This window comes from Carettochelys insculpta, chromosome 1 (assembly GCF_033958435.1).
Source record: "Carettochelys insculpta isolate YL-2023 chromosome 1, ASM3395843v1, whole genome shotgun sequence".
Taxonomy (NCBI): Eukaryota; Metazoa; Chordata; order Testudines; family Carettochelyidae; genus Carettochelys; species Carettochelys insculpta.
The window spans coordinates 173,596,570-173,619,736 of NC_134137.1; the positions used below are offsets into that span (position 1 = coordinate 173,596,570).

Genomic DNA, 23,167 nt, shown 5'->3' on the forward strand with positions numbered 1-23,167 from the left:
ACATAGGAAATTACACTTATTCCAGGGTTGTGAGAACGCAAATCCCATGTAAATCGGGGGTCTACTGTAATTTTAAAAATGTTTGTTCGTCTTACTGCACTATTGCAATATGCACTTTTAGGGATATCTGCTAACTCCTTTTCATTGTATTTGCCACCAGTTGGGAAACAGTGGACGTGTTCAGTCTGTGATAAGAAGTATGTCACCGATTATATGCTTCAGAAACACATCCAACTAACTCACGATAAGGTAGAAGCTCAGAGCTGTCAGCTCTGTGGGACAAAGGTTTCTACCAGAGCTTCAATGAGTCGACACATGAGGCGCAAACATCCTGAGGTGAGATCTCGAGCAGATGGACTGTGGCTTAGTATAAATTCACTTGGCTTAGCTGTGAGTTCAAATGGATCATCTAGTTCCTCCTCTTTGCATTCTAGTGGGACTGATCTTGGTTATTTGTAGATCAAGTGTCTGTATTAGGTTTTATTTTCTGCAATTAATGGCAATTCCGCAACCACCTTCTGTTCCTTCTAAATGCTGATTCATAAACATTTCCTATGAATTTAAACTATTTTTTGCTGCATCTTAATTGTATTTTTCTGTTTTGTCCTCATCAGTTAGTGTGGATGAATCATCCCTGTTCCTTTTATTGCATCCCTTTCAATGTTTGTCAACAGAAATCATGTCTTCCCTTAGAATTCCTTTAATCTAATTCAAATATGACCTGCTCCTCTTAATTTATAAACCCTGCATCATTATTATTGCTACCCCTTGATGTTGTTTCCCTGTGAAGGCTGGGAAACAGAATAAGAAGCAAAACCATTTCTCTTTCTCTTTTGCATGAAAACCCAGCTGCATAATAAAGTTCCTGAAATATGGAGAGCTGCTTGTCTCTCGTATTCAGTGAACTGAGATTTATAGATCCTTTTACTTATAGTGGAGCATGCTGCACTCAGACTTGTCCAGGGGTGCTGCACCTTTTATTGGTAGCTGAGCCATCGGGACAGATAAATGATGGTTTCTCTTCTCCTGAAATCCTTCAGTTTTAATGAGTTATTTTCTGCCTAGGAAGTGAGAATAAAAAGATGATCTGCAACTGCTGTTATGTTTAAACTAAATTTCAAACTTTTTTCCTGTGACAAATCACAGAATCATACGGCTGGAAGGGACCTCAGGAGGTCATCTAGTCCAGCCCCCTGCTTCAAGCAGGATCAACCCCAACTAAATCATCCCAGCCAGGACTTAAAAACCTCGAGGGATGGAGGATCCACCACCTCTCTCAGTAACACATTCCAGTGCTTCCCCACCCTCCTGGTGAAGTAGTTTTTCCTAATATCTAACTTACACCTCTTCCTCTTCAATTCCAGACCATTACTCCTTGTTTGACCATCTGACACCACTGAAAACAGTTTCTCACCCTCCTCTTTAGAGCTCCCCTTCAGTAAGTTGAAGGCTGCTATTAAATCACCCCTAAGTCTTCTCTTCTGTAAACTAAACAAGCCCAAATCCCTCAGCCTCTCCTCATAGGTCTTGTGCTCCAGCCCCTTAATCATTTTTGTTTTCCTCTGCTGAACCTGCTCCAGCAAATCCACATCCTTTTTATACTGGGGGGCTCAAAACTGGACACAATATTCAAGATGTGGCCTCACCAGTGCCGAATAGAGGGGAATAACTACTTCTCTAGATCTGCTCAAAATGCTCCTCCTAATGCCATTAGCCTTCTTGGCTACAAGGGCATACTGTTTACTCATATCCAGCCTTTCAGTCACCATAACCCCTATGTCCCTTTCCATTGTACTGCTGCTGAGCCAGTCGGTCCCCAGCCTGTAACGATGCTTTGGATTCTTCCGCCCAGGTGCAGGACTCTACACTTTTCCTTGTTGAACCGCATCAGATTTATTTTGGTCCAGTCCTCCAATTTATGCAGGTCACTCTGGATTCTCTCTCTACCCTCCAATGTATCTACCTCTCCCCCTAGTTTTGTGTCATCTGCAAACTTGCTGAGGGTGCAACCCAGTCCCTCATGCAGGTCATTCGTAAAGATGTTGAATAACACCGGCCCCAGAACTGAGCCTTGCGCACTCCGCTTGAAACCGACTGCCATCCAGATATTCAGCCATTGACCACTACCCGTTGGGCCCAACCATCAAGCCAGCTTTCTATCCATCTTATAGTCCAAGAATCCAATCCATATTTCCTTAACTGATGGACAAGAATGTTGTGGGAGACCGTATCAGAAGCATTGCTGAAGTCATGGTATATCACATCCACTGACTTCCCCATGTCCACAGAACTTGTTACCTCGTTATAGAAGCTAATCAGATTTGTTGGGCAGGACTTGCCCCCAGTGAATCCACGTTGGCTACTTTTGATCACTTTCCCCTCTTCCAAGTGCTCCAAAATGGATTGCTTGAGGATTCCCTCCATTATTTTCCCAGGGATTGAGGTAAGGCTGACCAGTCTATAGTTCCCTGGATTGTCTTTCTTTCTTTTTTTAAAGATGGGCACTACGTTTGCCTTCTTCCAGTCATCCGGTATCTCCCCCGATCTTCAAGAGTCTTCAAGGATAATGGCCAAAGGTTCAGCAATGACCTCTGCCAGTTCCCTCAGTACCCTTGGGTGCATTAAATCCAGACCCATGGACTTGTGCGCATCTAGTTTTTCTAGATAGCTCAGAACTTGTTCCCTCCCCACAGATGGCTGCCCTCCACCTTCCCATACTGCATTGTCTAGGACTGTCATGTGGAAGTTGACTTTGCCCATGAAGACTGAGGCAAAAAAAGTATTGAGTACTTCAGCTTTTCCTACATCATCTGTCACTAGGTAACCTCCCTCATCCAGTAACGGCCTCACACCTTCTCTGATAACCCGTTTATTGTTCACATGCCTGTAGAAACCCTTCTTTTTACTCTTCACATCCCTTGCCAGCTGCAGTTCCAGCTGTGCTTTCACTTTCCTGATTACTGCCTGGCATTCTCCAGCTGTACGTTTATACTCCCCCTTAGTCAACTGTCCACATTTCCATTTCTTGTATGCATCCTTTTTGAATTTAAGCTGACTAAGGATTTCCCCGTTAAGCCAAGCTGGTTGCCTATCATGTCTGCATTTCTTACTATGCAGCAGGATGGTTTGTTCCTGTGCGTTCAGTAAGACTTCTTTAAAATACTGCCAGTTCTCTTGAACTCTTTTCCCCTTCATCTTTGTTTCCCAAGGGATCCTGCTCATCAGTTCTCTCAGGGAGTCAAAGTCTGCTCTCCTGAAATCAAGGGTCTGTATGTTACTTCTCACCTTTCTTTCTTTAGTCAGGATCCTGAAATCTACAATCTCATGGTCGCTGCAGCCCAGGTTTCCTCCCACTTCTATGTCTTCTACTAGTTCTTCCCTGTTTGTGAGCAGCAGGTCAAGTTGCACATGGCCACTGGTTGGTTCCTTCAGTACTTGTACCAAGACGTTATCCCCAACATTCTCCAAAAACTTCCTGGATTGTCTGTGTGCTGCTGTATTGGTCTCCCAATAAATGTCCTGATGATTAAAGTCTCCCATGAGAACCAGGGCCTGTGATTTGGAAGCTTCCCTTAGCTGTCTGAAGAAATCCTCATCTCCCAGATCTGGCGGTCTACAGCAGACACCAACTACAATATCACCTGTTACTTCCGCCTCTAAGTTTAACCCAAAGACACACAACTGGATTTTCTCCTTCCTCATACTGGAGCTCTGAGCAATCATACTGCTCCCTCACACAGAGCGTAACTCTTCCTCTTCTCCCCTGTCTGTCCTTCCTAAACAGTTTATAACCTTCCATGACCGTGTTCCAGTTATGCGAATCATCCCACCAAGTCTCTGTTATTCTAACCACCTCATGCTGCTTTGACTGTGCCAGGGCCTCTATTTCTTCCTATTTGTTCTCCAGGCTTCTGGCATTAGTGTACAAGCATCTTAGAGAAGGGGCCGATTGGTCCACTTTCTCCTTTTCACCCAGGAAACCCACTTGATTGTTCCCTCCTCCTTCCCCACTTACCTCAGGGCTTGTGTCACCTTCCCCCGACAAACCTAGTTTAAAACCCTCCTCACTAGGTTTGCAAGCCTGCCCACAAAGATGCTCTTTCCTCTCTTTGTGAGGTGGATCCCATCTCTTCCCAGCAATCCCTGTTCACAAAAAAGAATCCCATGGTAAAAGAAACCAAGTCCTTCCCTGCTACACCACCTACATAACCACTCGACGATCCCTACATGGACTCCTTCCTTCCACAGGGAGGATAGATGAGGACACCACTTGTACACCGTCTTCCTTGATCTTCCTTCCTAGGGTTATGTAATCTGCCGTGATCTCATCAAAGTTGCCCTTAGCTGTATCATTGGTTCCTACAGGGAGAAGTAGGAAGGGGTAATAGTCTACAGGTTTAACAATTTTTGGCAGGGACTCTGTAATATCCCGGATTCCAGGCAAGCAGCAAACTAGCTGGGATTCTAGGTCCGGGCGGCAGATGGATGACTCCGTCCCTCTTAGGAGGGAGTCCCCGACCATCACCACCCGTCTTTTTCTCTTAGGCTGTCCCCCAACTCTGCTCAGCATTATTAGGGCCTTCCATGAAGGGGACCGTCATATACGACGGATCCACATCCGAACCCCTTGAGATTCTCAGTGGCGTGAAGCAGGGGTGTGTGCTGGCTCCAACACTGTTTGGCATCTTCTTTGGAGTTTTGCTTATATATGCCTTCGGAACTGCTACAGAGGGCATCTCTCTCCACACGAGAATGGACGGCAACCTCTTCAAACTGTCGAGGCTTAGAGCGAAGACCAGGGTGCTTACGGAGCGTCTAAGGAAGTTCCTTTTTGCTGACGATGCAGCTATTGCTGCTCACCCTCAGCAGGAATTGCAGTCACTCATAACTTGCTTTGCTGATGCATGCATGGAATTTGGCCTCACAATCAGCTTAAAGATGACCCAGGTGATGGGCCAAAACGTGGGTAACGAGCCATCTATCAGCGTGCTAGACTATGACCTGGAAGTCGTCCATGAGTTGGTGTACCTAGGCTCAACGATCTCGGAAAACTTGTCACTTGATAGCGAGATCAACAAGCGCATTGGAAAAGCTGCCACAACGCTCTCCAGGCTGATGAAGAGAGTATGGGCTAATAATAAGCTCACTGTACACACCAAGGTGCAGGTCTACACAGCCTGTGTTTTGAGCACACTGCTGTACGCCTGTGAAACATGGACTTTGCGCTCAAAACAAGAGCAGCGGCTCAACACATTCCACATGCGCTGCCTTAGGTGCATACTCGGTATCTCATGGCAGGACAAGGTCCCCAATAGCGCAGTGCTTGAGAGGGCAGGCACCGCCTCCATGTTCACCCTTCTCAAACAGAGGTGTATGTGCTGGCTGGGCCATGTCTCATGCATGACGGATGGCCGAATACCGAAGGACCTCCTCTTCGGCGAACTGGCATCTGGAAAGAGGCCAAAAGGGCGACCTAAATTGCTCTACAAGGACACGTGCAAGCGTGACCTCGGCGCTCTCTCTATCAGTGTCAACACCTGGCATTTGCTCGCCTCAGACAGGCATGCCTGGAAACAGGGAGTGAAGGAAGCTCTTGCTCTGTATGAAAATACCTTGGTGAAGGAAGCGGAAGACAGGAGAGCCTTCAGGAAGATCCGTGCCCGTGATACCAGAGTGACATCTGCCTACTGCCACTCACAGTGCAGAAAGGACTGCCACTCCCGGATTGGATTGCACAACCACAGAAGACGCTGCTCAAATCGGTCCAACTGGGGCGCAAACCCATGATCCCTCGGGATCGAAGGATGCCTACTACTGATGGTCATCGAACTCCCATCCCTAGGACTGCACATCCCATGCCTTCTAAACTGTGGGGACTCTTTGAGATACAATCCCTGTGAGATATCAGCCCCAGTTATCTCTGCCATATCACCTGTGGAGAGAGGCTGAAAGCGGTTATTAACTCCACTGGAATTGGAGAGACTTGAACTGGTTTTCTCAACCTGGCGGTAACATGCTTCCAGCTCTCCTCGTTTTGGGCAGCCTGCTGCTCCTGCAATATTATCTGTTGCCTTCTATCCAGAAAGTCTTCACCCTCTTTGATGGACCTGAGGGTTGATATTTGCGCCTCAAGTCCTTTAATTTTCTCTTCTAAAATGGCTACCAGCTTGCACTTGGTACATAGAAAATCCTTTCTGTCGTTCGGGAGGAAGACAAACATGGCACATGACGTGCAGGTCACAACAACAGACCTCTCACCAGGCGTAAGAGTGACGACCCCTGTATTATGCTTATTTTCGCCCACAGAAAGATTGATGCCTCTGAGATTGTATGGAATTGAAATAAGATGGAATTGATTTTTGTGGTTTCAGTTAGTGGAATGAAGATTATATCCCATAAAATTAGTATTTATCAATAAAAGTAAAACACATTGTGTTGATTAACCAGTTCAGTTAAAATGTGATAAGTTGCCCAATCTTGTCCTGTGTTACTTGTGAGTGGATATTTCCATGGCTGGTTTATGCTCTGCGCTGGCAGTAATTTATCAAGCTGACCTGGATCTGTTTTTCTGTAGGTTCTTTCAGTTCGAATTGATGATTTAGAGCAGCTCCCAGAAGCTACCACCATTGATGCCTCATCTATTGGGATTGTTCAGGTAAACTCACCAGAGCAGAATCCTAATTTCTTCTGTGGCTTTGGGCCCTGAATGGCTGGTGAACAATCCCAGATAAAAATAGCATGTTCTTACGAGTGCTGGGGTTGGATTCAGGATCCTGGATGCACTATGAGCAAGTGTTTTGCATCTGTCACAGGCTTAGTCTTAACTGAGGGTGAACAAATGCCTTTTTCTGAAGTTGGATAAACAGGTTTGAAAACTTTACTCAAACACTGTGTCTTATTATTACGGTCGTGCCTGGAGACTCCAGTTGGCATTGGGTTTCTGTTCTGTTTCTAGTGACTGCAAAAATGCAGTGAAAAATAGAGCAGAGATTGAGAAGACTGAACAAGCATTATTATTATTATTATTATTATTAAGCATTTCAGCACTCTTAATGGGTATGGCTCTGTGTTGCATAGATCAGAAAGAGGGGCTCTGCTCTCAAGGCTAACAGACCTGGGCTGATTGGACTGTCACAGAGCAGATTTGAGCTGGGGCTTTATAGGCCTTGTGGAAGAAGTGTGTTAAGGGGGAACAGGAAAGGGAAGATAACAATCAGATGAGGCTTAGGATTCTGACAAGGAAACAGAAGGTGAAGCCCTGTCCTTAGTGAAGGCAACAGAAAAAAACTGTTGACATGAGCTGAGCCAGGGCTTCTGAGAGGAGAAGCCAGAGGAGGTAAAGGAGGGGTGTTAAGGGCTCAGGCTGAGGAACAGGGAGCAAGTGAGCTTGCATAGTAGGAGATGAGTTGGTCAGGGAGTTATGCTGGGCACAAGGTGAGGATTGGGGGTGTAGTTAATTTTATGGTAAGTGAGCAGAAGGCAATGGAGGGATTCAAAGAGCTCCTAAACATGATCAGACTGTCTGAAAATTGAAGTAGTGAGGGGGATAGCAGAAACACCAAGAAAAAACCAAAGTATAAGATAGAAGTGGGGTGGGCCAAGTGAGAGACAAATGCAAAATGATTGAGAGAGGGAGAAACGTTCCAAGGCGAATGATTCCATGCCTGATTCTATGTAAATAAGGGTCTGTCCTTTGCCCGTGTCTGAACTGTGTTCAGCATGGCTGGTGAGCAGTGCATTGTTCAGTGACTCAGCTCAGCTGGTGGAGGTCATCTTTTGAACAGTACAGATTCAAACTCTTAAATCTGTTACTCTTTCGTCTGGCAACACCCATGGTCTGGCAGGACCACAGATGTTGCAGGACCAGAGAGTTCTGGCACTGGGGCCACACCTGCATCAGTGGGGCAGGGTTTGGGTCCAGAGAAGCGGCCAGCAGCCTGACCTAAGCCAGAGCTGAAGCCTCTGCTGGCCCTGCTGCAGCACGGGGGGGTGGGAGGAGCAGAGTTCCCACTGGAGCCCCACCACAGTCAGACCCCCACTGAGCTTCTGAAGGAGTACAGAAGGAGGAAACTGAGGAGAAGTTGCCAGCCCCAGTGGCTGGGGAGCCAGCAGTGAGCAGGTGCAGCTGCTGCCACTAGGGAGCTGGCTGCCAGAGAGCAGCATTGCCAGGGATCCGGCCAGGAAATCACAGGGCTGGAAAGTCATGGGGCCAAGGAGCCAGCGGGAAGCTGGGTGGGGACAGCGGGCCAGGTAACTGGCAGTAGGACGGCCAGGGAGCAGTGGACTGTGGCGGCAGGGGAGCTGGTGGGGCCAGGGAGCTGGCCAGGAAGACAGATGCAGAGTGGTGGGGCCGGGGAGCAGCAGGGCCATGGTTGCCAGGGTGAGGAAACCACAGCTGAGACCTGGAAGCCAACATCCTGGCCCCAAGGAGCTGCAAGTGGCATCAGGAAAGTAGTAGTGGCTGGTGGCCAGGAGGAGAGACCCAAGGGCATTGACCTCCCCTGGGCTGGCAACATCCCTGCTCAGATCTTGAGGGAGCCAGACCAGGCAGGTGCAACCTTCACAGAGATGCTAATAACCTCTCTGCTTTGTATGTCAGTGGGGGGCACTGCTATCATAAAAAGTTAGTTAAAGGGAGTAAAACCAAACCCTCAGATCTGGAGTTAGCCAGTGTTTCGTGTCATCTTCCTTTGGGGATGGAGAGCAAACCCACCTCTGGTGACGAAGTCTCACCTCTTTGCTGAGCTAAATGACTTGAGCCGTGACATTCTGTTGTACTGACAACTCTGTTCCCACAGCCTGAGCTAAGCCTGGAACAAGGAGACTTACCCGAAGGCAAGCAGATGAAAGCTCCTAAACGTGGCCATAAGCGAAAGCAGAAGCCGGGCGAAGAAGAGGAAGTGCAAGTGCCTGAGGATTCTGCCTTTAATGAATACACAGAGAAAGAAGCTGAATTTGCTGGGAATGTGGGAGATGAAACCAATTCAGCTGTACAAAGTATTCAGCAGGTGAGTTCCCACTTGGACAGGCATTGCCACAGGGGCTAATGCTGCCAGATCCCTAAGGACAAATGTGAAGGAGCGAGGGATTTAAAGCAGAAGGTGGAAATCACAGCTCAAAGAGCTATGGAAAGATGGGGGAGGGGAGGAGGAAGAGGATCTATTTAATCCCTTCCACTCCCACTACACTCTTTATCTTCATTTCAGCCCATTTGTTGCCACCACTTCTTAAGCTGCTGGATGCCCTAAATTAGCAAAAGCTGTGCTTGAATGTTTGGAAATGCATTCAGTGAATCATTAGCAATATTACATTCATTTCTAGCTTGTTAATTGTTTTCTTCCACTTCAGGCAGCAGTCTGATTCCCTTCAGCATGACAGCCAAGGCTGGCAGCAGTGGCACCAAAACGATCTGCATCCAGCTAACATATTATTTTATTTTTGAGAGACAATTAGAAGATTGAGGTTTTATTTCTGTTTTTCTTTAGGTGGTGGTGACCCTTGGTGACCCAAACGTCACGGCCCCTTCCAGTTCTGTGGGTTTGACAAATATTACCGTCACCCCGATTACCACGGCAGCTGGAACCCAATTTACAAACCTCCAGCCAGTGGCTGTGGGTCACCTTACTGCTCCTGAACGCCAGTTACAGCTCGACAATTCAATTCTTACTGTGACATTTGATACGGTCAGTGGTTCTGCGATGCTGCACAATCGCCAAAACGATATTCAGATCCAGCCGCAGCCAGAGGCAGCCAATCCCCAATCTGTGGCCCATTTTATAAACCTGACAACCCTGGTGAACTCCATTGCTCCTCTAGGGAACCAGATCACGGAGCAGCACCCACTGACATGGAGGGCAGTGCCTCAGACCGATGTCCTGCAGCCCCAGTCACAGCAAGCACAGCAGCAGTCAGGACAGCAGCAAGTTCAAACAGAGCAGCAACAGCAGATGTACAGCTATTGATTTATACTTGGAAAGTCTTTAAATGGACTTGACTATGAGACAATTTTAAAAAAAGTGGAATCATTTGCTGGATACCAAACAGAGATGGAAAAATGTTTATACAATGAAATGTAAACTAAAACTGGCATAGCACCCTGCAACACTGTGGTCTTGAAATTCTCATACCATTTAAAAACACAGCACCATCTAGAAATCTCCTACTGCATTCAGCACCCCATTGTGGCAGTGTGTTTTGTGCAGTAGTGGTTCTGAGTTTTGACAACAGCATCGCAATAGACCTTACACAAAGAGGGGAAAATATGACCAACCCTTCAGCTGTAATGTGATTGATTGTTTCACAATCTGAAGGGGAAGCATGGAAATAACGTATACAGTGAGCTGGGATCTACTGGTTGTCACCTTCTAGAGACTGAAATGTAAAGGTATAATTGAACCCCCAAGGGATTGTCTTGGTTTTTTTCATCCTTAGGTCTTTCATCTAACAAAACAGCTGGTAAAGTAAGGGTTAGGTTCTGGGAGTGGCGGGAAGTCTGGGGGGTTAAAGCAAATGTACCTAATTCTTCTTTGAGTGCTTGTTCACACTTGTTCCAGTCAGATCTATGCATGCCACATGCCTGGACATCGGGAACCTTTTTTCCCCTACTGGCTCCCATTGGGTCCACTGTGGAGCCCCCTGGAGTGGCACCTTCATGGTGCTCTGTATATCACCCTTTCTACCTGTCTCCCCTTCAGTTCCTTCTTACCATCCATGTCAGGGTCAGAAATGCATTTTGCTTTCTTGGCAAGTTTTCCCTCAGTAGCTGTAGTTCTCTGTTGTAGTTGTCAGCTCTGAATTAGTTGTGAGTTGTAGTGCATTTTATGTTTCTTTAGGTAGGTGCGAGACTTTATTTTAACCCTCACCCCATTTGGGAACCTGGAGCATGCTTTGCAGTTTATGCCTTAAGTCCCTGTCGAACAGCAATCTCCATGACTCCTGGCTACGCTGTCTTGGGGGGAGACATCTGTCTGAACGCTGTAGGATCTGTAGAGCATTCAGGGCAAGGGCCAAGAGTGAATTTGGATTGAGGCAGCTACTCATGGAATTCACACTGTATCTCATTCCCCAGGACTGTCCCAGGTGCGGCACCAACCACCTCAGGGCACAGCACCTATGTGACTGCCCAAGGTGTGTTGAAGAAGGACTCTAATGTTCAAGACCCTCAGCATTGCTGGACACTAGCACCAAAACAAGGTTGAACCGATTGACCTCTCCAGTGGCACACAAGTGCCAGAAGCCAGACAGAGGACGTGACCATCGTAGAGCACCACGTCCATCAAAGGATGCAACGTGGTACCTGTGCAACGACCCAGTACCTCATCAAAAAGAGAGACCCGTTGACTCCTGTGCCACAGTAGGCACAGTTGATTCCAGCCTCCAGTGACTTTCCAGCAGGGCAGAACCAGGTGGAAGTAGTAGAGTAGGGGTCAGCAACCTCCAGCACAGTTGCTGAGAGTGGCACATTAGCTGATTTTTATTGGTACATAAGGCGGGAGCTCAGCCCTGCTCCCCTTCCCTCATGGAGCCAGGAGCTTGCTCAACGCCTGTGGATTTACAAAAGACCAGCTAATGCTACCAACCACCACCTAAACGGTAAAGCTCTGCTTCTTTATTTATTAATGAAGCTGGTTTAAGTAGGACTGTTAGTGACTTTTAAAAGTATCACTAGCACTCGGCCTGTAAATAGAGGTCAAAAGGTCAAATTGTGGCACTCTGTCTCAGAAAGGTTGCTCACCCCTGTAGTAGAGCCTTCCACCTCGGAAGCTTCTGAGGCCACAGGGGACCTGATAGAGCTTATATTGATCCAGTTCCCAGTTACTAGCCTATGAAACTAGTGCTCTCTCTCAGCCCACTCCATCAGACCATTGTACTGTGCACCAATCTCGTCTGACATCTTCCCACCACTCCCTGGCACCATGTTCAGAATCTGCATGCCCAGCACCAAGGGAACATAGTACTACTTTGCCAGCACCACACACATATGGGGTCATCAACACCAGTCTTTGGACAGATCACAATGCCAGACTCCAGCTATTCTAGGTGCGCTCATCGCAGATCGAATAGCTGCTATAGGGACCTGCCACCAACTTGGCAACCTAAATGGCAACCCCTATATGTTAGCTCTTCTGGACAGCTTGTACTTACCACCAGGTCCAGGGTCGTCCCTTTAGGATTCGAGGACAGGACAAAGGATTAGGAGTGCCATCTCTCCCAATCACCAAACGACAGTCCTGTCCCTCAAGGAACTGAAGGGCCCCCATCATAGTCTCCACAGCAGCATGGTAAGCTCCTCCAGGCATCCCAAGAGCCCTCTGCCAGGGAAGAGCCAAACATGGAGCAAACTGCACCCCAGCTGCACCTGGTACTACTCAGGAGGACACTGTACCACTGCTGGCTGCCTCCTCTTCCTCACCTGATGAGGTGGTGACAAGAGCATCGGCAGTAGGGTCCCACCCACAAGTTGAGGAAGTGGTTAAGACAGAGACCCCCCATGATGATATTTTAGCCCCAGACGGGCCATCCAGAGTCATGCTGACTCTGACCCAGACTATCCAGAGCACAACAAAACCCTGCAACAGACACCAGCCCTCATCCTGCCCACTGCCAGGGGAGTTGAAAGGAAATATTTCATCCCTTTCAGGGGATACTATTATGTCTTTTCCCACCCACATTCTTGTGCCCTAATCATCTAGGAAGTGAGCGAGAAGCATCACAGCCAGCAGACACCATCCCCAAAATCCAAGAATACTAAGCAAGTGGATCTCTTCAGAAGGATGGTCTATGCCATGAGCGGCCTCCAGTGAAGATTAGCCAGTCAATGTATATAAATTTTAATTCTTGGTCTTCAGTGACCAAATTTAAGAAGCTGCTCCTGACTGAATTAAGAGCAGTGTTCTTGATTTTAGTTGAAGAGAGGGAAAAGTGATGGCTAGGGCCTCGCTTAAAGCATCCGTAAACTCTGTAGACTCACCCATGAGAACCATCTTCTCGAGAGTGGTTATTGAGAAGTACCTTATGGGTTTCAGGCATCCAGGTTGCCTCCTGAGGTCCAACAGACCCTGTAGGAGCTTCCACTCAAGGGAGCAGGGCTGGTTTTGGACCAAATCAACTTACGTGTATGCCTGTGACCCAGTGCGTACAGCTCGAGCCCCATCTGCAGCTATCCCAATATCAGCATCAGAAACAGGACGTCTGCCGCATGATGGATCGGAACAACTGGCACAAGCGGGGAAGGATCTGGTGGTGGGTCTGCCACACTTTCCTCAAGTGCAACTTCAAATGCCTTGTTTGGCACTCAGTAACTTGGTCAGGCCCTGTGGCAGCCTTGAAGGCTGTCCCCCCAGGCACCTGCCAGTTGGTCCAATCTATCATGTTGTAGGAGTCACGGCTGCATGTGAGAGGAGGGGCGGGGCTGAGTTTACATCTTGCATGCCGATGAAAATCGACCCATGTGCCAATCTTGACGTGTGCCAGGGGTTGCTGACCCCTGGTATAGCCCAATCCATTCAACTAAAGGCATCTTATCTCCCACAGTGTGGCATGAACTCTCAGACCATCTCAGCAGGTTGTTTCACAGTCGCAAGTGGTCCGTCCGTTCAGATGTTATACGTTGCATTTTCTGAATGTGGCAGTTTCCCCAGGTGGATCTATTTGCTGCCAGGGACAAGAAGAAGTGCCAAGTATTCTGCTCCTTCCAGAGCCACAGCCCAGGCTCCATAGTGGATGTTTTCATGCTACCATGAAGGGATCATCTAATGTACGCCTTTCCTCTGATCCCTCTTGTTCATAAGGTCCTGCTCAAAATCAGCAGAGACGGAGCAGACACAATCCGACTGGCCCCAGCATGGCCACATCAACATTAGTACACCACTCTACTATATTTATCAGTGGAGGCACCATTTGCACTTCCTTTCCATCCTGACCTGATGATGTAAGAGCATGGTTGCCTGCTGCACCCAAGCCTCTAGTCCCTACATCTTATGGCTTGGAAACTTCATGGTTAAGCCCGCTGGAGCTTCAGTGCTCTGTCAGTGAGGGAAGCACGTCTTGGTATCAGGAATCCTTGTGCCAGAGCTACTTACCTTACTAAGTTGAAGAGGTTGTTCTGCTGGCGTCAGCAGCATTTCATATTTACATTCTAGGTGCCCATACCACTCATTCTAGAATACCTGCTCCAAGTAAAGGCAGCAGGGCCAGGCAGAATCATTTGTTGGGATGCACCAAACAGCCAGCTTGGCAACCCACCCAGGGGAGCTGTGGTGCTTGGTATTTGACAACCCCATGGTAATGCATTTCCTCAAAGGCCTGGAAAAGCTATAGCCACATTCACAGTGGCCTATACCTACCTGGAATCTTCACTTAGTTCTCTCTAAGTTTATTGGTCCACCTTTGAGCCCCTCACCACATGCTCTCATCTATATTTCTCATGGAAGGTGGCATTTCTGGTGTCCATTACATCAGCTGAGAGGGTGTCCATATTGAAAGCTCTGAGATCTGAACCTCCATACATAATCTTTCATAGAGACAAGGTACAGCTCAGACCACATCTGGCCTTCCTGCCCAATGTATCACAATTCCATTTGGGATAGGACATTTTTCTGAGGGTATTCTACCTGAAACCATGCACTAGCATGCGTTACTAGAAGGGTCCCTCTCTGGACATCTGTAGAGCATTAGCTTTCTACATTGAGTGCTTAAAACCATTTTAGAAATCAACCAAACTCACTGTGACATCATCTTGGAGCTCAGTCTTCAACCACATGCATTGAAAGCTAGCTAAGGTCCCACCTCCCACAATCACGGCACACACAAGCGTGCAGGCCTCCCCAGCCACCTTCCTGGCAGAAGCGCCCATCCAAGAGATCTGCAGAGCAGCTCCCTGGTCCTCAGTGCACACATTTACTGCTTACTATTCCATCAGCAGTTAGCCAGAGACACTGCAGCAATTGGCAGTGCATTCCTCCAGTCTGTCATTCCTCATTTCCAACCCCATTGCTGGGGTGATTGGGAAACTTGAGACTTACCTGATTGGAATCAAAATGAACAAGCACTCGGAGAAGAAAAGATGGTCACTCACCTCTGTAACGTGTTCTGTGAGATGTGTTGTTCGCACCCATTCCAATACCCACCCTCCTTCCCCTCTCCTGGCAAGAAGGAATCAAAGGTGGTATTGGGTTGGGAGGATAATATGTAAAGTGCCATGAAGGCACCAATCCACGGGGCTCCATCACTGTCCTGAAGGGAGCAGCTAGAGGGAAAAGTTCCCACTGTCTATGCACATGGCGCATCTACAACTGATTGGAATGGACACGAACAGCACATCTCAAAAAACAGTTGAGAGGTGAGTAACTGTCTTTTTCATGAGGTATTTCCATTGTGGTGATGAACAAATTTTTTATCAGTAAAACATGTCAGTGCTAGCTGAATCAAATAGGCAGTTTAATGTTAAAACAACCTTAATGGTCTTCTAGTAAAGTTTAAATCAACCCGTTATGAGCTGAAACCATGATGTGATAAGATTTTATGTAATTTTGTCAAAATTGCTCTTTCGGTATTGCTTTTAGTTTATAGGCCTGAAGAGCAATCGGTGCCCTTTGATCAAGTTCACGATGTGAATTTACCAATTAGTCTTCTTTCATCATGTAATAAACATTTGAGAAAGTAATTTTTATATAGTATTTCACTCTGTGTAGTTGGTGGATATTGACGTATTAATGACTGGTCTGACTTGGTTCCATGTATTGTTTCATCTCCTTATTCTTCTGCATGGCAAAAACCAGTGTGTGGATTCTGCTTGTAAAATTTCCAAATCCCATAGCCACACACTGGCTGTCATAAAGTGCAATGTCTCACATTCATGTATACTGCCACGAGGCGGCAGTCTAGGCCAATGAATGTAGCCCTGCCTTCATATTTTCTGTTTGTGCCAGTGCAGTCCGTCAGACTGGTTGCATATCCAAATGAAGATGGTATCCTCCCACACAGAGGACAGAGTATTCCTGTTGTTGAGAAGCAGTGAACAGTAAAAAATTGTTCTCTGCAACTGGACACCTGAAAGGTAAATCTTCCAATTAAGCAATGAAGATGACAAATGGGGCACTCAAACTTGCTAAGAGGGATTTTTCTTGCTGTTACTGCTCTTCACAATGGAGGCAGACTGGTGTTAAGGAGAAACATATTTGTGTCTAACGCATTACTGAAAATGTTCAATTTGTACACAAAAACATGATCAGGAGTGAGTTAAACATAAAAGTGTGTTAGCAAGATCTACCTCACCCCAGAGAATGAATTATAATATGCAAGAAGAGTAATTCTGGTTAGGAACAAGAACAAATCCCTCATGTGTATGAATGCTTGGAAATGAGCAGTTGAAGGACGTGTAACCACTTTGGTCATTATTAATTATTTGCACCATAACGTTGTCCGGAGGCCTGGCAGGAGTGGAATCCTACTGTGCCAAGCTCTGCCCAAATATTCATCTAACAAAGTTCCTGCGCAAAGGGCTAACAAAAATAAAAATCTCACAGGGGTATCTGTGTTAGTCTGTAGCTTCAAATAACAAGCAGTTGTATGCCACCTTAGAGACTAACAAATTTATTAAGTCATGAGCTTTCGTGAGTAAAAGACGCTTCAGATAGAAAAACGTTTTCCATCTGATGAAGTGGGTTTCACCCATGAAAGCTCATGACCTAGTGAATGTATTCCTCTCTAAGGTGTCACAGGACTCCTTGCTGTTTGTATAATAAAAAATAAAATTAATACCCGTATATTCCTTATATTCCTCCTCCTGTTACTATTGCCCCATGCACATTACACCTTCTCACACAATCTAAATTATGCACTGTCATGGTGGCCCAAACTAAGCACATATTAGATACAGAAGAAAGAACATTCTATTCAATTAAAACTAAAGATTTGAAAACTAACATCCTGCATTTTGGCTGGGGGTTAACTGAGATCAGCATTTCTCAAATGTGCCCATCATGCCCACATGCGGCTACCAGGGCTTTTCTTGTCGCCACAGCCTCCGGGGCAATGATTGGGAGAGGAGGCAAAGCAGCAGCCTCTCCTTGTTCTTCATCCACCAGCAGGGCTTGGGCACTACCCTCCTTCCCCATACCCACTTAGCTTTATACAACCAAAGGGTGGAGGAGCAGGAAGCCAGGGAGCTCTCCAGCTTCCTGGAGTCAGTAGTGTCAGGTTTCAGCACTGAAGTGGCCAACACCATGCTTCAGCTGTGGGGCTCCTGCCATGCAGCCATGGGCTTTCTCCCCACTTCAGGCCTTCAGGCTTTCTCCAAGACCCAATCCCTGGGCACAAGGCTTCAGGCTCTGTCCCCCAGGCACATGGCAACAGGCTCCAACTCCAGGCTCAGCAGCCTTTCCTCATCACTCTGTGTCCCTGTCTTCTCTGGCCTAGGGTTTCAGCCACACTGTACTGGGCTCTGGCCCTGTGATAATCCCCCCACTACTCCAGTCTTTGTTGCCCCTTCTGACTTCAGCCTTCGGCCATGTGATGCTTGTGTGCCGCTGGCCCCACTGTCTCCATACCCACTTCCCCATTCAGGGTTTAATTTGTCCTGGGCTTGCCAGGGCTGAATAAGTCTGTTGTGAATGTGATATCTAGAATCATAGAATCCTAGGGCTGGAAGGGACCTGAGGAGGTCATCAAGTCGAGCCCTCAGCCCAAAGTAGGATCAACTCTAACTAAATCATCCTAGCCAGGACTTCGTCAAGCTGGGACTTAAAAACCTCTAGGGATGGAGATTCCACTACCTCCCTAGGTAAATATCTAGGTAATATTTGTGCATTTGCTAATATCACTTTTTACAACAAACGTAGTAGCTATTGGAAGGTTGTGGAAAAGTAATATAAACAAGTATCACTTTTCATAGCAGCAAACTTCCTACACTTAAGTCTAAAATAAAAAAAAGACAAAGAAACAAAAACGACAAGAACGTGCAAAGCACCTTATTTGAGTTTCTATTCTCTTTATAGCCTGTAAAGAACAGACACACCTGTATCTTATTTTTATTGAGGCTGCAGAAAACCCATACATAAATAAATTACAATGATTTGGACGTGTGTGTACCTATTTTTTCCTAAAGTTAATTAAGTATTTTAGGAGAAGTTGACAGCATTACTTGTAAATTTGAGAATCCCTGGACCCTTGCTGTCCTATCTAAGCCACTGGTTCTACAGCCAAGCAGACATTTGCTTATGTTGCAATTCAAGCCTCTTCTGCTAGTGTGTTGTGCTGATTAAAACTGTTATATATAAAAAGCACTGTCAAAAAACTCATGTTTGAGAAAAAAAACTTGGAGTTATGAAAAGTGTTGATGGCTGTATAAAGTTGTGGCACATTTTACCTAAATTTACTAACAACCTTTTTTGTTTTGTTTTTTAAAAATTCTAATATATGTTAGAACCATATCACGCTGAACAGAGATCTCTAGTACAAAAATGTTTGAGGTTTGTTTTTCTCTTTCATTTTTCCTAGAAATAGGTTTTCATCTTTGTATGTATTTCTACAAATTAAAGTTTGGCTGGGAGGTGTAAGTTCATCCCATGGCAGTAAGTGAAAGGTGTATATGGCATGAGTGTTTAGTTAGTTTCTTTCACTTCTCCAGAGCCATGGTGTCCGACACACTAACCACATATTTTTGGCTGGTTGAGTGTGGCTATGTAGCTTGAACAATAAGTATATTTCCAGAATAACATGGCTAGTTCACTATAGCAGTAGTCAGGTTAGTTGCTACTCCTTCACAACTAGTTGGATAACACTTTTCCAGAGCCTAGCTGATAGTGCCTCAGAGTGTTTCTGCAATATAAATAATGGCTTCATCCCTTAAATGACTTTCATATTTGATGGGTTTTGAGGCAAAAGCACTAGAATACATTTCCGGGGGGCAGGCTAGGTGCTATTGCCATATGCTTTCAAGATCAACTTCTTACTGAAGTTTGTTGTTTGTGAATGTCTCATTTTTAAGAGCCAAACGTTGACATAGTGTTGATGTGTTATCTGGTTTACAACAAAGGGAACCTTACTAAGACAGGTTTTATGAGGACCAATGAAATGGCTTCTTTCCTCTAGACGTTAGCCAGGCCATAGAACAGTGATGGGGAGCCAAGGGTAGTGAGTGGGTCACATGAGTGGCCCTCCTTCATCTCAGTGGGATGCAGGATTGTCATAAACAAGACAATCTCCCAGGATAGGGTAGTTTTGCTAACTGCACTTATGTACCTAGAATTTGTGAGGTGTACTAACTGAACCATAGCAGTGCTTTGATTGGATGCAGAGGGAGAGCACAGGTCTCACAATCAATAGTGTGCAATCAGCACACACCTCACTTCATGTGCCCTTGCTTTACGTGCATGTTGCTTTAGTAACCCCGGAAGGAAAAAACTACATGGCTGGAAACCAGTGGAGTCAGGCAGCCCTGCACGCAGGCACCAGTAAACAAAATGTCTCGCGGGCCGAACAAAAAACCCAATGGGCCGCCTGAGGGTGTGGGCTGCAGGTTGCTTACCACTGTCATAGGAGCGTGGGAAGAGCTGTGTGTGAATGGAACCAGAACGGGCATGGTGGAGAAGGAAATGCTTATATCTGTATGATCATATAATGAATGTTTGCATACCAGTCCTTTGTTTGATCTATTGTAATCAGATCAAAAGAGAGACCTTGCAATAACTTTCATCCAATCCCAAAACACTAAAAGGCACTTCATCTCAGGAGAACAAAAAGCAAAAAATATTGAAGTTCCTTGACCTGGACGCTTTGAAGAGATTATAAACTCAAAAAGTACTGGATTTTTAAAAAATAAGTTTCAGCTAAATTTTTCAGAGCACACAACATTGAAACTGGTCTCCTTGTATTAATATGCTGCAGATATCACATTTATCACAGTATTTTGTCACGAAATCATGTGGGTAGTTAGCATAAATGAGTAATATGAATGGATGGCATGAGTGAATTAACAGTAAGTGGGCTGAAGAGACCCCAGCCTGCGTCAGTGCCCCAGTGGACTGTGGACTTCTTCATCACTAAGGGTCAGAGCCAGAGCCCCAGCGATCATGGATTTGTTAACCACTTTGAGAACAGAACTGTATGCTGAAAAAAGCAAAATTACACAAAGAAGGCCAGCTCCCAGGTACAAATTTAACAATGAAGAAACAAACACCAAGAACACTCTGTTGCTCATCATTTGTGGCTAAGGCAAGCAGAACTGGGGTGATGCAAGCAGGATGTTCCCAAGCTGGTAATGAGCAAGCACCCCACCTTGATTGAGGGTTCTGAGCCGCACCCCACCTGGATTGAGAGGTACAACCAATGAAATAACATCGCTTCTAGACTGCCTTTGACCAAGAAGATAAACATTACATCAATTTGCCATGCAAGCCAGAATCCATCAATTTGTCATAATGGGGTCACATGCACATTGGACTCTCACCTCAATTAACTAACCAACATTACGTGGGGTCTGGCCAGCCCTAGCGGGTGAACGAGTGTATGTTTGAATGGGTTTATGCCCCTTTGATGCTCATAATTATCTCAGGCAAGACACTTAACATCACCCACGCCTCAACCCCATCCTTCAGTCCCTTGTTCTTGATTTGTCAGTTTTTATTGCAAATTTTTTTTTACGTCTGGACTTATAGATGTCAGTCTGTACTGGAAATGCGACTGATCTGATGAAGTGGGTCTATCCCACGAAAGTTCATCACTGAATAAATAATTTTTGTTAGTCTTTAAAGTACTATATTTCTGCTGTTTTCTTTTGTTAGATTACAGACCAACACAGCTACCTGTTACTGGGTTTGAGTGTGCATGTACTTCATTCGGTTAAGAATGAGACTGTCTAAATTGGGATAGAAAATCATATTAACCATTTATGATACATAACAATTAGAAAGCAAATCAAAAAATAAACTATATAATTTAAACATGGGTTTTTAAACTGTCACTACAGATGCATGCAATAAAATAATTTTCCTGTAGAAATTAATTGTTCTCTGAGTTCTCATCTCGAACCTGCTGCCAGCCTGATCAATTGTGCAGCAGCACCCGTTTTGTGACTATTTCTTTGCTAATATTTTCAATAAACTTCCCCTCAAAAAGCAACGTACTCAGGTTTAGATGCAATGTATGGAATTGTGGCCCAACGTATGTCTTTTTGGAGAGGTTGGGGGTGGAAGATCTTGAAAAGTGAGCTGATCTTGGAGAACTAGTGAGAGCTGCAGCTTCACTACTGCTCTCCCTGTGAAAACACATCCTATGCACTGTTGTTCTGCTCAGGAAGTTGTGCCAGGATTGGGCTGCTTCTAGGTTTTTTCCCCAGTTTGTCTAGGAAGCACTAGATACCTTTATCCAATCATCCTGTGACTTAGGATTCCTGGTGCTCTCTGTTTTCCAACTCCCAGTGGTTGGGGCTGCCAGGACTACAAAACTGGTGGTGTTATATGACATGTAAGATTGCAGTGCCTTTCAAATTTGGCCAAGGAAGGATCTGAAATGCTCATGTGCCCCTGCCAAGCCACAGGTTCTCTAGCTCCACCCACCACCAGAAAGCTCCTCAGACATGGCTGTGCTTGTAGCCCTCCCAGAGCTGTACTACACAAGCAGCAGGGCTTGACTGTGAATGATGCTCAGCACACTGGCTCCAGTTCAGCAACTCATTGAAGTACATGCTTAACTTTCATAGGATCCTAGGGCTGGAAGGGACCCCAGGAGGTCACTGAGTCCAGCCCCCTGCCTGAAGCAGGATCAACCCCAACTAAGTCATCCCAGCCAGGACTTTTTCAAACCAGGATTTAAAAACCTCTAGGGATGGAGCACTGAAGTCCAGAAGAATTACTTATGTCCTCAGAGTTAAGAATGTGCTTAACTACTCTGTTGGCTGTGGACCAGTGTGCTCAGCACCTTGCAGGATCAAACCCAAAATGCACCCATCCACTTCATGTGCACTCTTCCTACAGCCTGTTCTCCTCTCTCTGTTGCCCTGAACTGCAATAGTTCTGCTGTGCTTCATGCCCTTAACTTCCCAGCAGAAAGGTGGTGGCTTTTGGCTTTAGTTTCTTTTTGAATGTTCACAAGACTGAGCTTTTCTCAAAGAGAGGGAAATAATTCAGGTGACCATCTGTCCTGTATTTTGGGTGCCAAAAAGGCAACCCTGCTTATTTTTAAAAAGGGGCTAATTGTCCCGTATTTGGCCCGCCTACCAGCTGACCTTTTCCGTCGCCAGCTGTGCAGGCACTGCTGCTGGCCGGAGAGCACATACTGTGTGTGAGTACCAGCTCTCCAGCCGCAGGAAGAGGGAGCCAGCACAGGGCCCTAAAAGGTTGGAGCTCTTTCTCACCTGCCTGAGGCTTGAGGAAGCAGGGGAAGGGCTAATGGCTGCTGCCTCCTTGCCATCTCCTTGAGGTTCAGGGAAGCTGGGAGCACGGGCACTGCTCTGCCTCTTTCCCAGCTGCACGAGGTGCCGGGAGCAGGGAGCCCACCTGCGCAGCTGCCGCCCTGGTCCCAGCTCCCCATGCTTTGGGGGAGCTGGGAGAAGCACAAGCATCACTGTTGCTTCCTTTCTGGCTCTCCGAGGCGTGGGGCAGCCACAGAGGCAGCCCTTGGCAACTGCAGCTGGAGAGCTGTTTCGCCCCACCCCATATATTCCTGTACCATATTTGGGACAGGGAGATACAGTCACCCTACAAATAATGGATGTAAAAGTAACACGTGGCTGTGTTAGTTTATACTCCAGCAAAACAAAACAGCAGAAATGTAGCACTTTGAAGACTAACAATGATTTATTTGGTGATGATAAATGTCAGTCTGTACTGGAAATGAGATTGATCTGATGAAGTGGGCCTGTCCCATGAAAGGTCATCACTGAATAAATCATTTTGTTAGTCCTTAAAGCACTACTTTTCTGCTGTTTTGTTGGATGTAAAAGTAGCCATTCTTCTTCAAAAGAATTTTATCAGCTGATTACAAAGGGAGACATCTGAACTGGAATTCATTTACAAATTTATCACCAACTTAGACTTAAATAAAGATCTTAACTGGTTAATGCCTTACAAAGGCAATTTCCTGACCTTTGCTATTTGCATTTTAACATCACATGTTTTTTTCTGATTTGTCAACCTTGATTACTTTTTTGGTTCTCTATGCTTTAAAT

At 46.0% G+C, this 23,167-nt stretch overlaps 1 protein-coding gene across 8 annotated transcripts in view; it reads left to right on the top strand.

Moving 5' to 3' along the window:
- PRDM15 (PR/SET domain 15) overlaps positions 1-16,519 on the top strand; it is an 84,991-nt gene extending 68,472 nt beyond the window's left edge. For all 8 annotated transcript variants that reach the window (XM_074995801.1, XM_074995811.1, XM_074995774.1 and 5 more), the window contains 4 exons: positions 161-336; positions 6,575-6,655; positions 8,799-9,008; positions 9,486-16,519. In XM_074995801.1, the coding sequence (XP_074851902.1) occupies positions 161-336; positions 6,575-6,655; positions 8,799-9,008; positions 9,486-9,962 (944 nt within the window). In that variant the 3' untranslated portion in view covers positions 9,963-16,519. The remainder of the gene's footprint in view (positions 1-160; positions 337-6,574; positions 6,656-8,798; positions 9,009-9,485) is intronic.
- Positions 16,520-23,167: the final 6,648 nt, after the last annotated feature.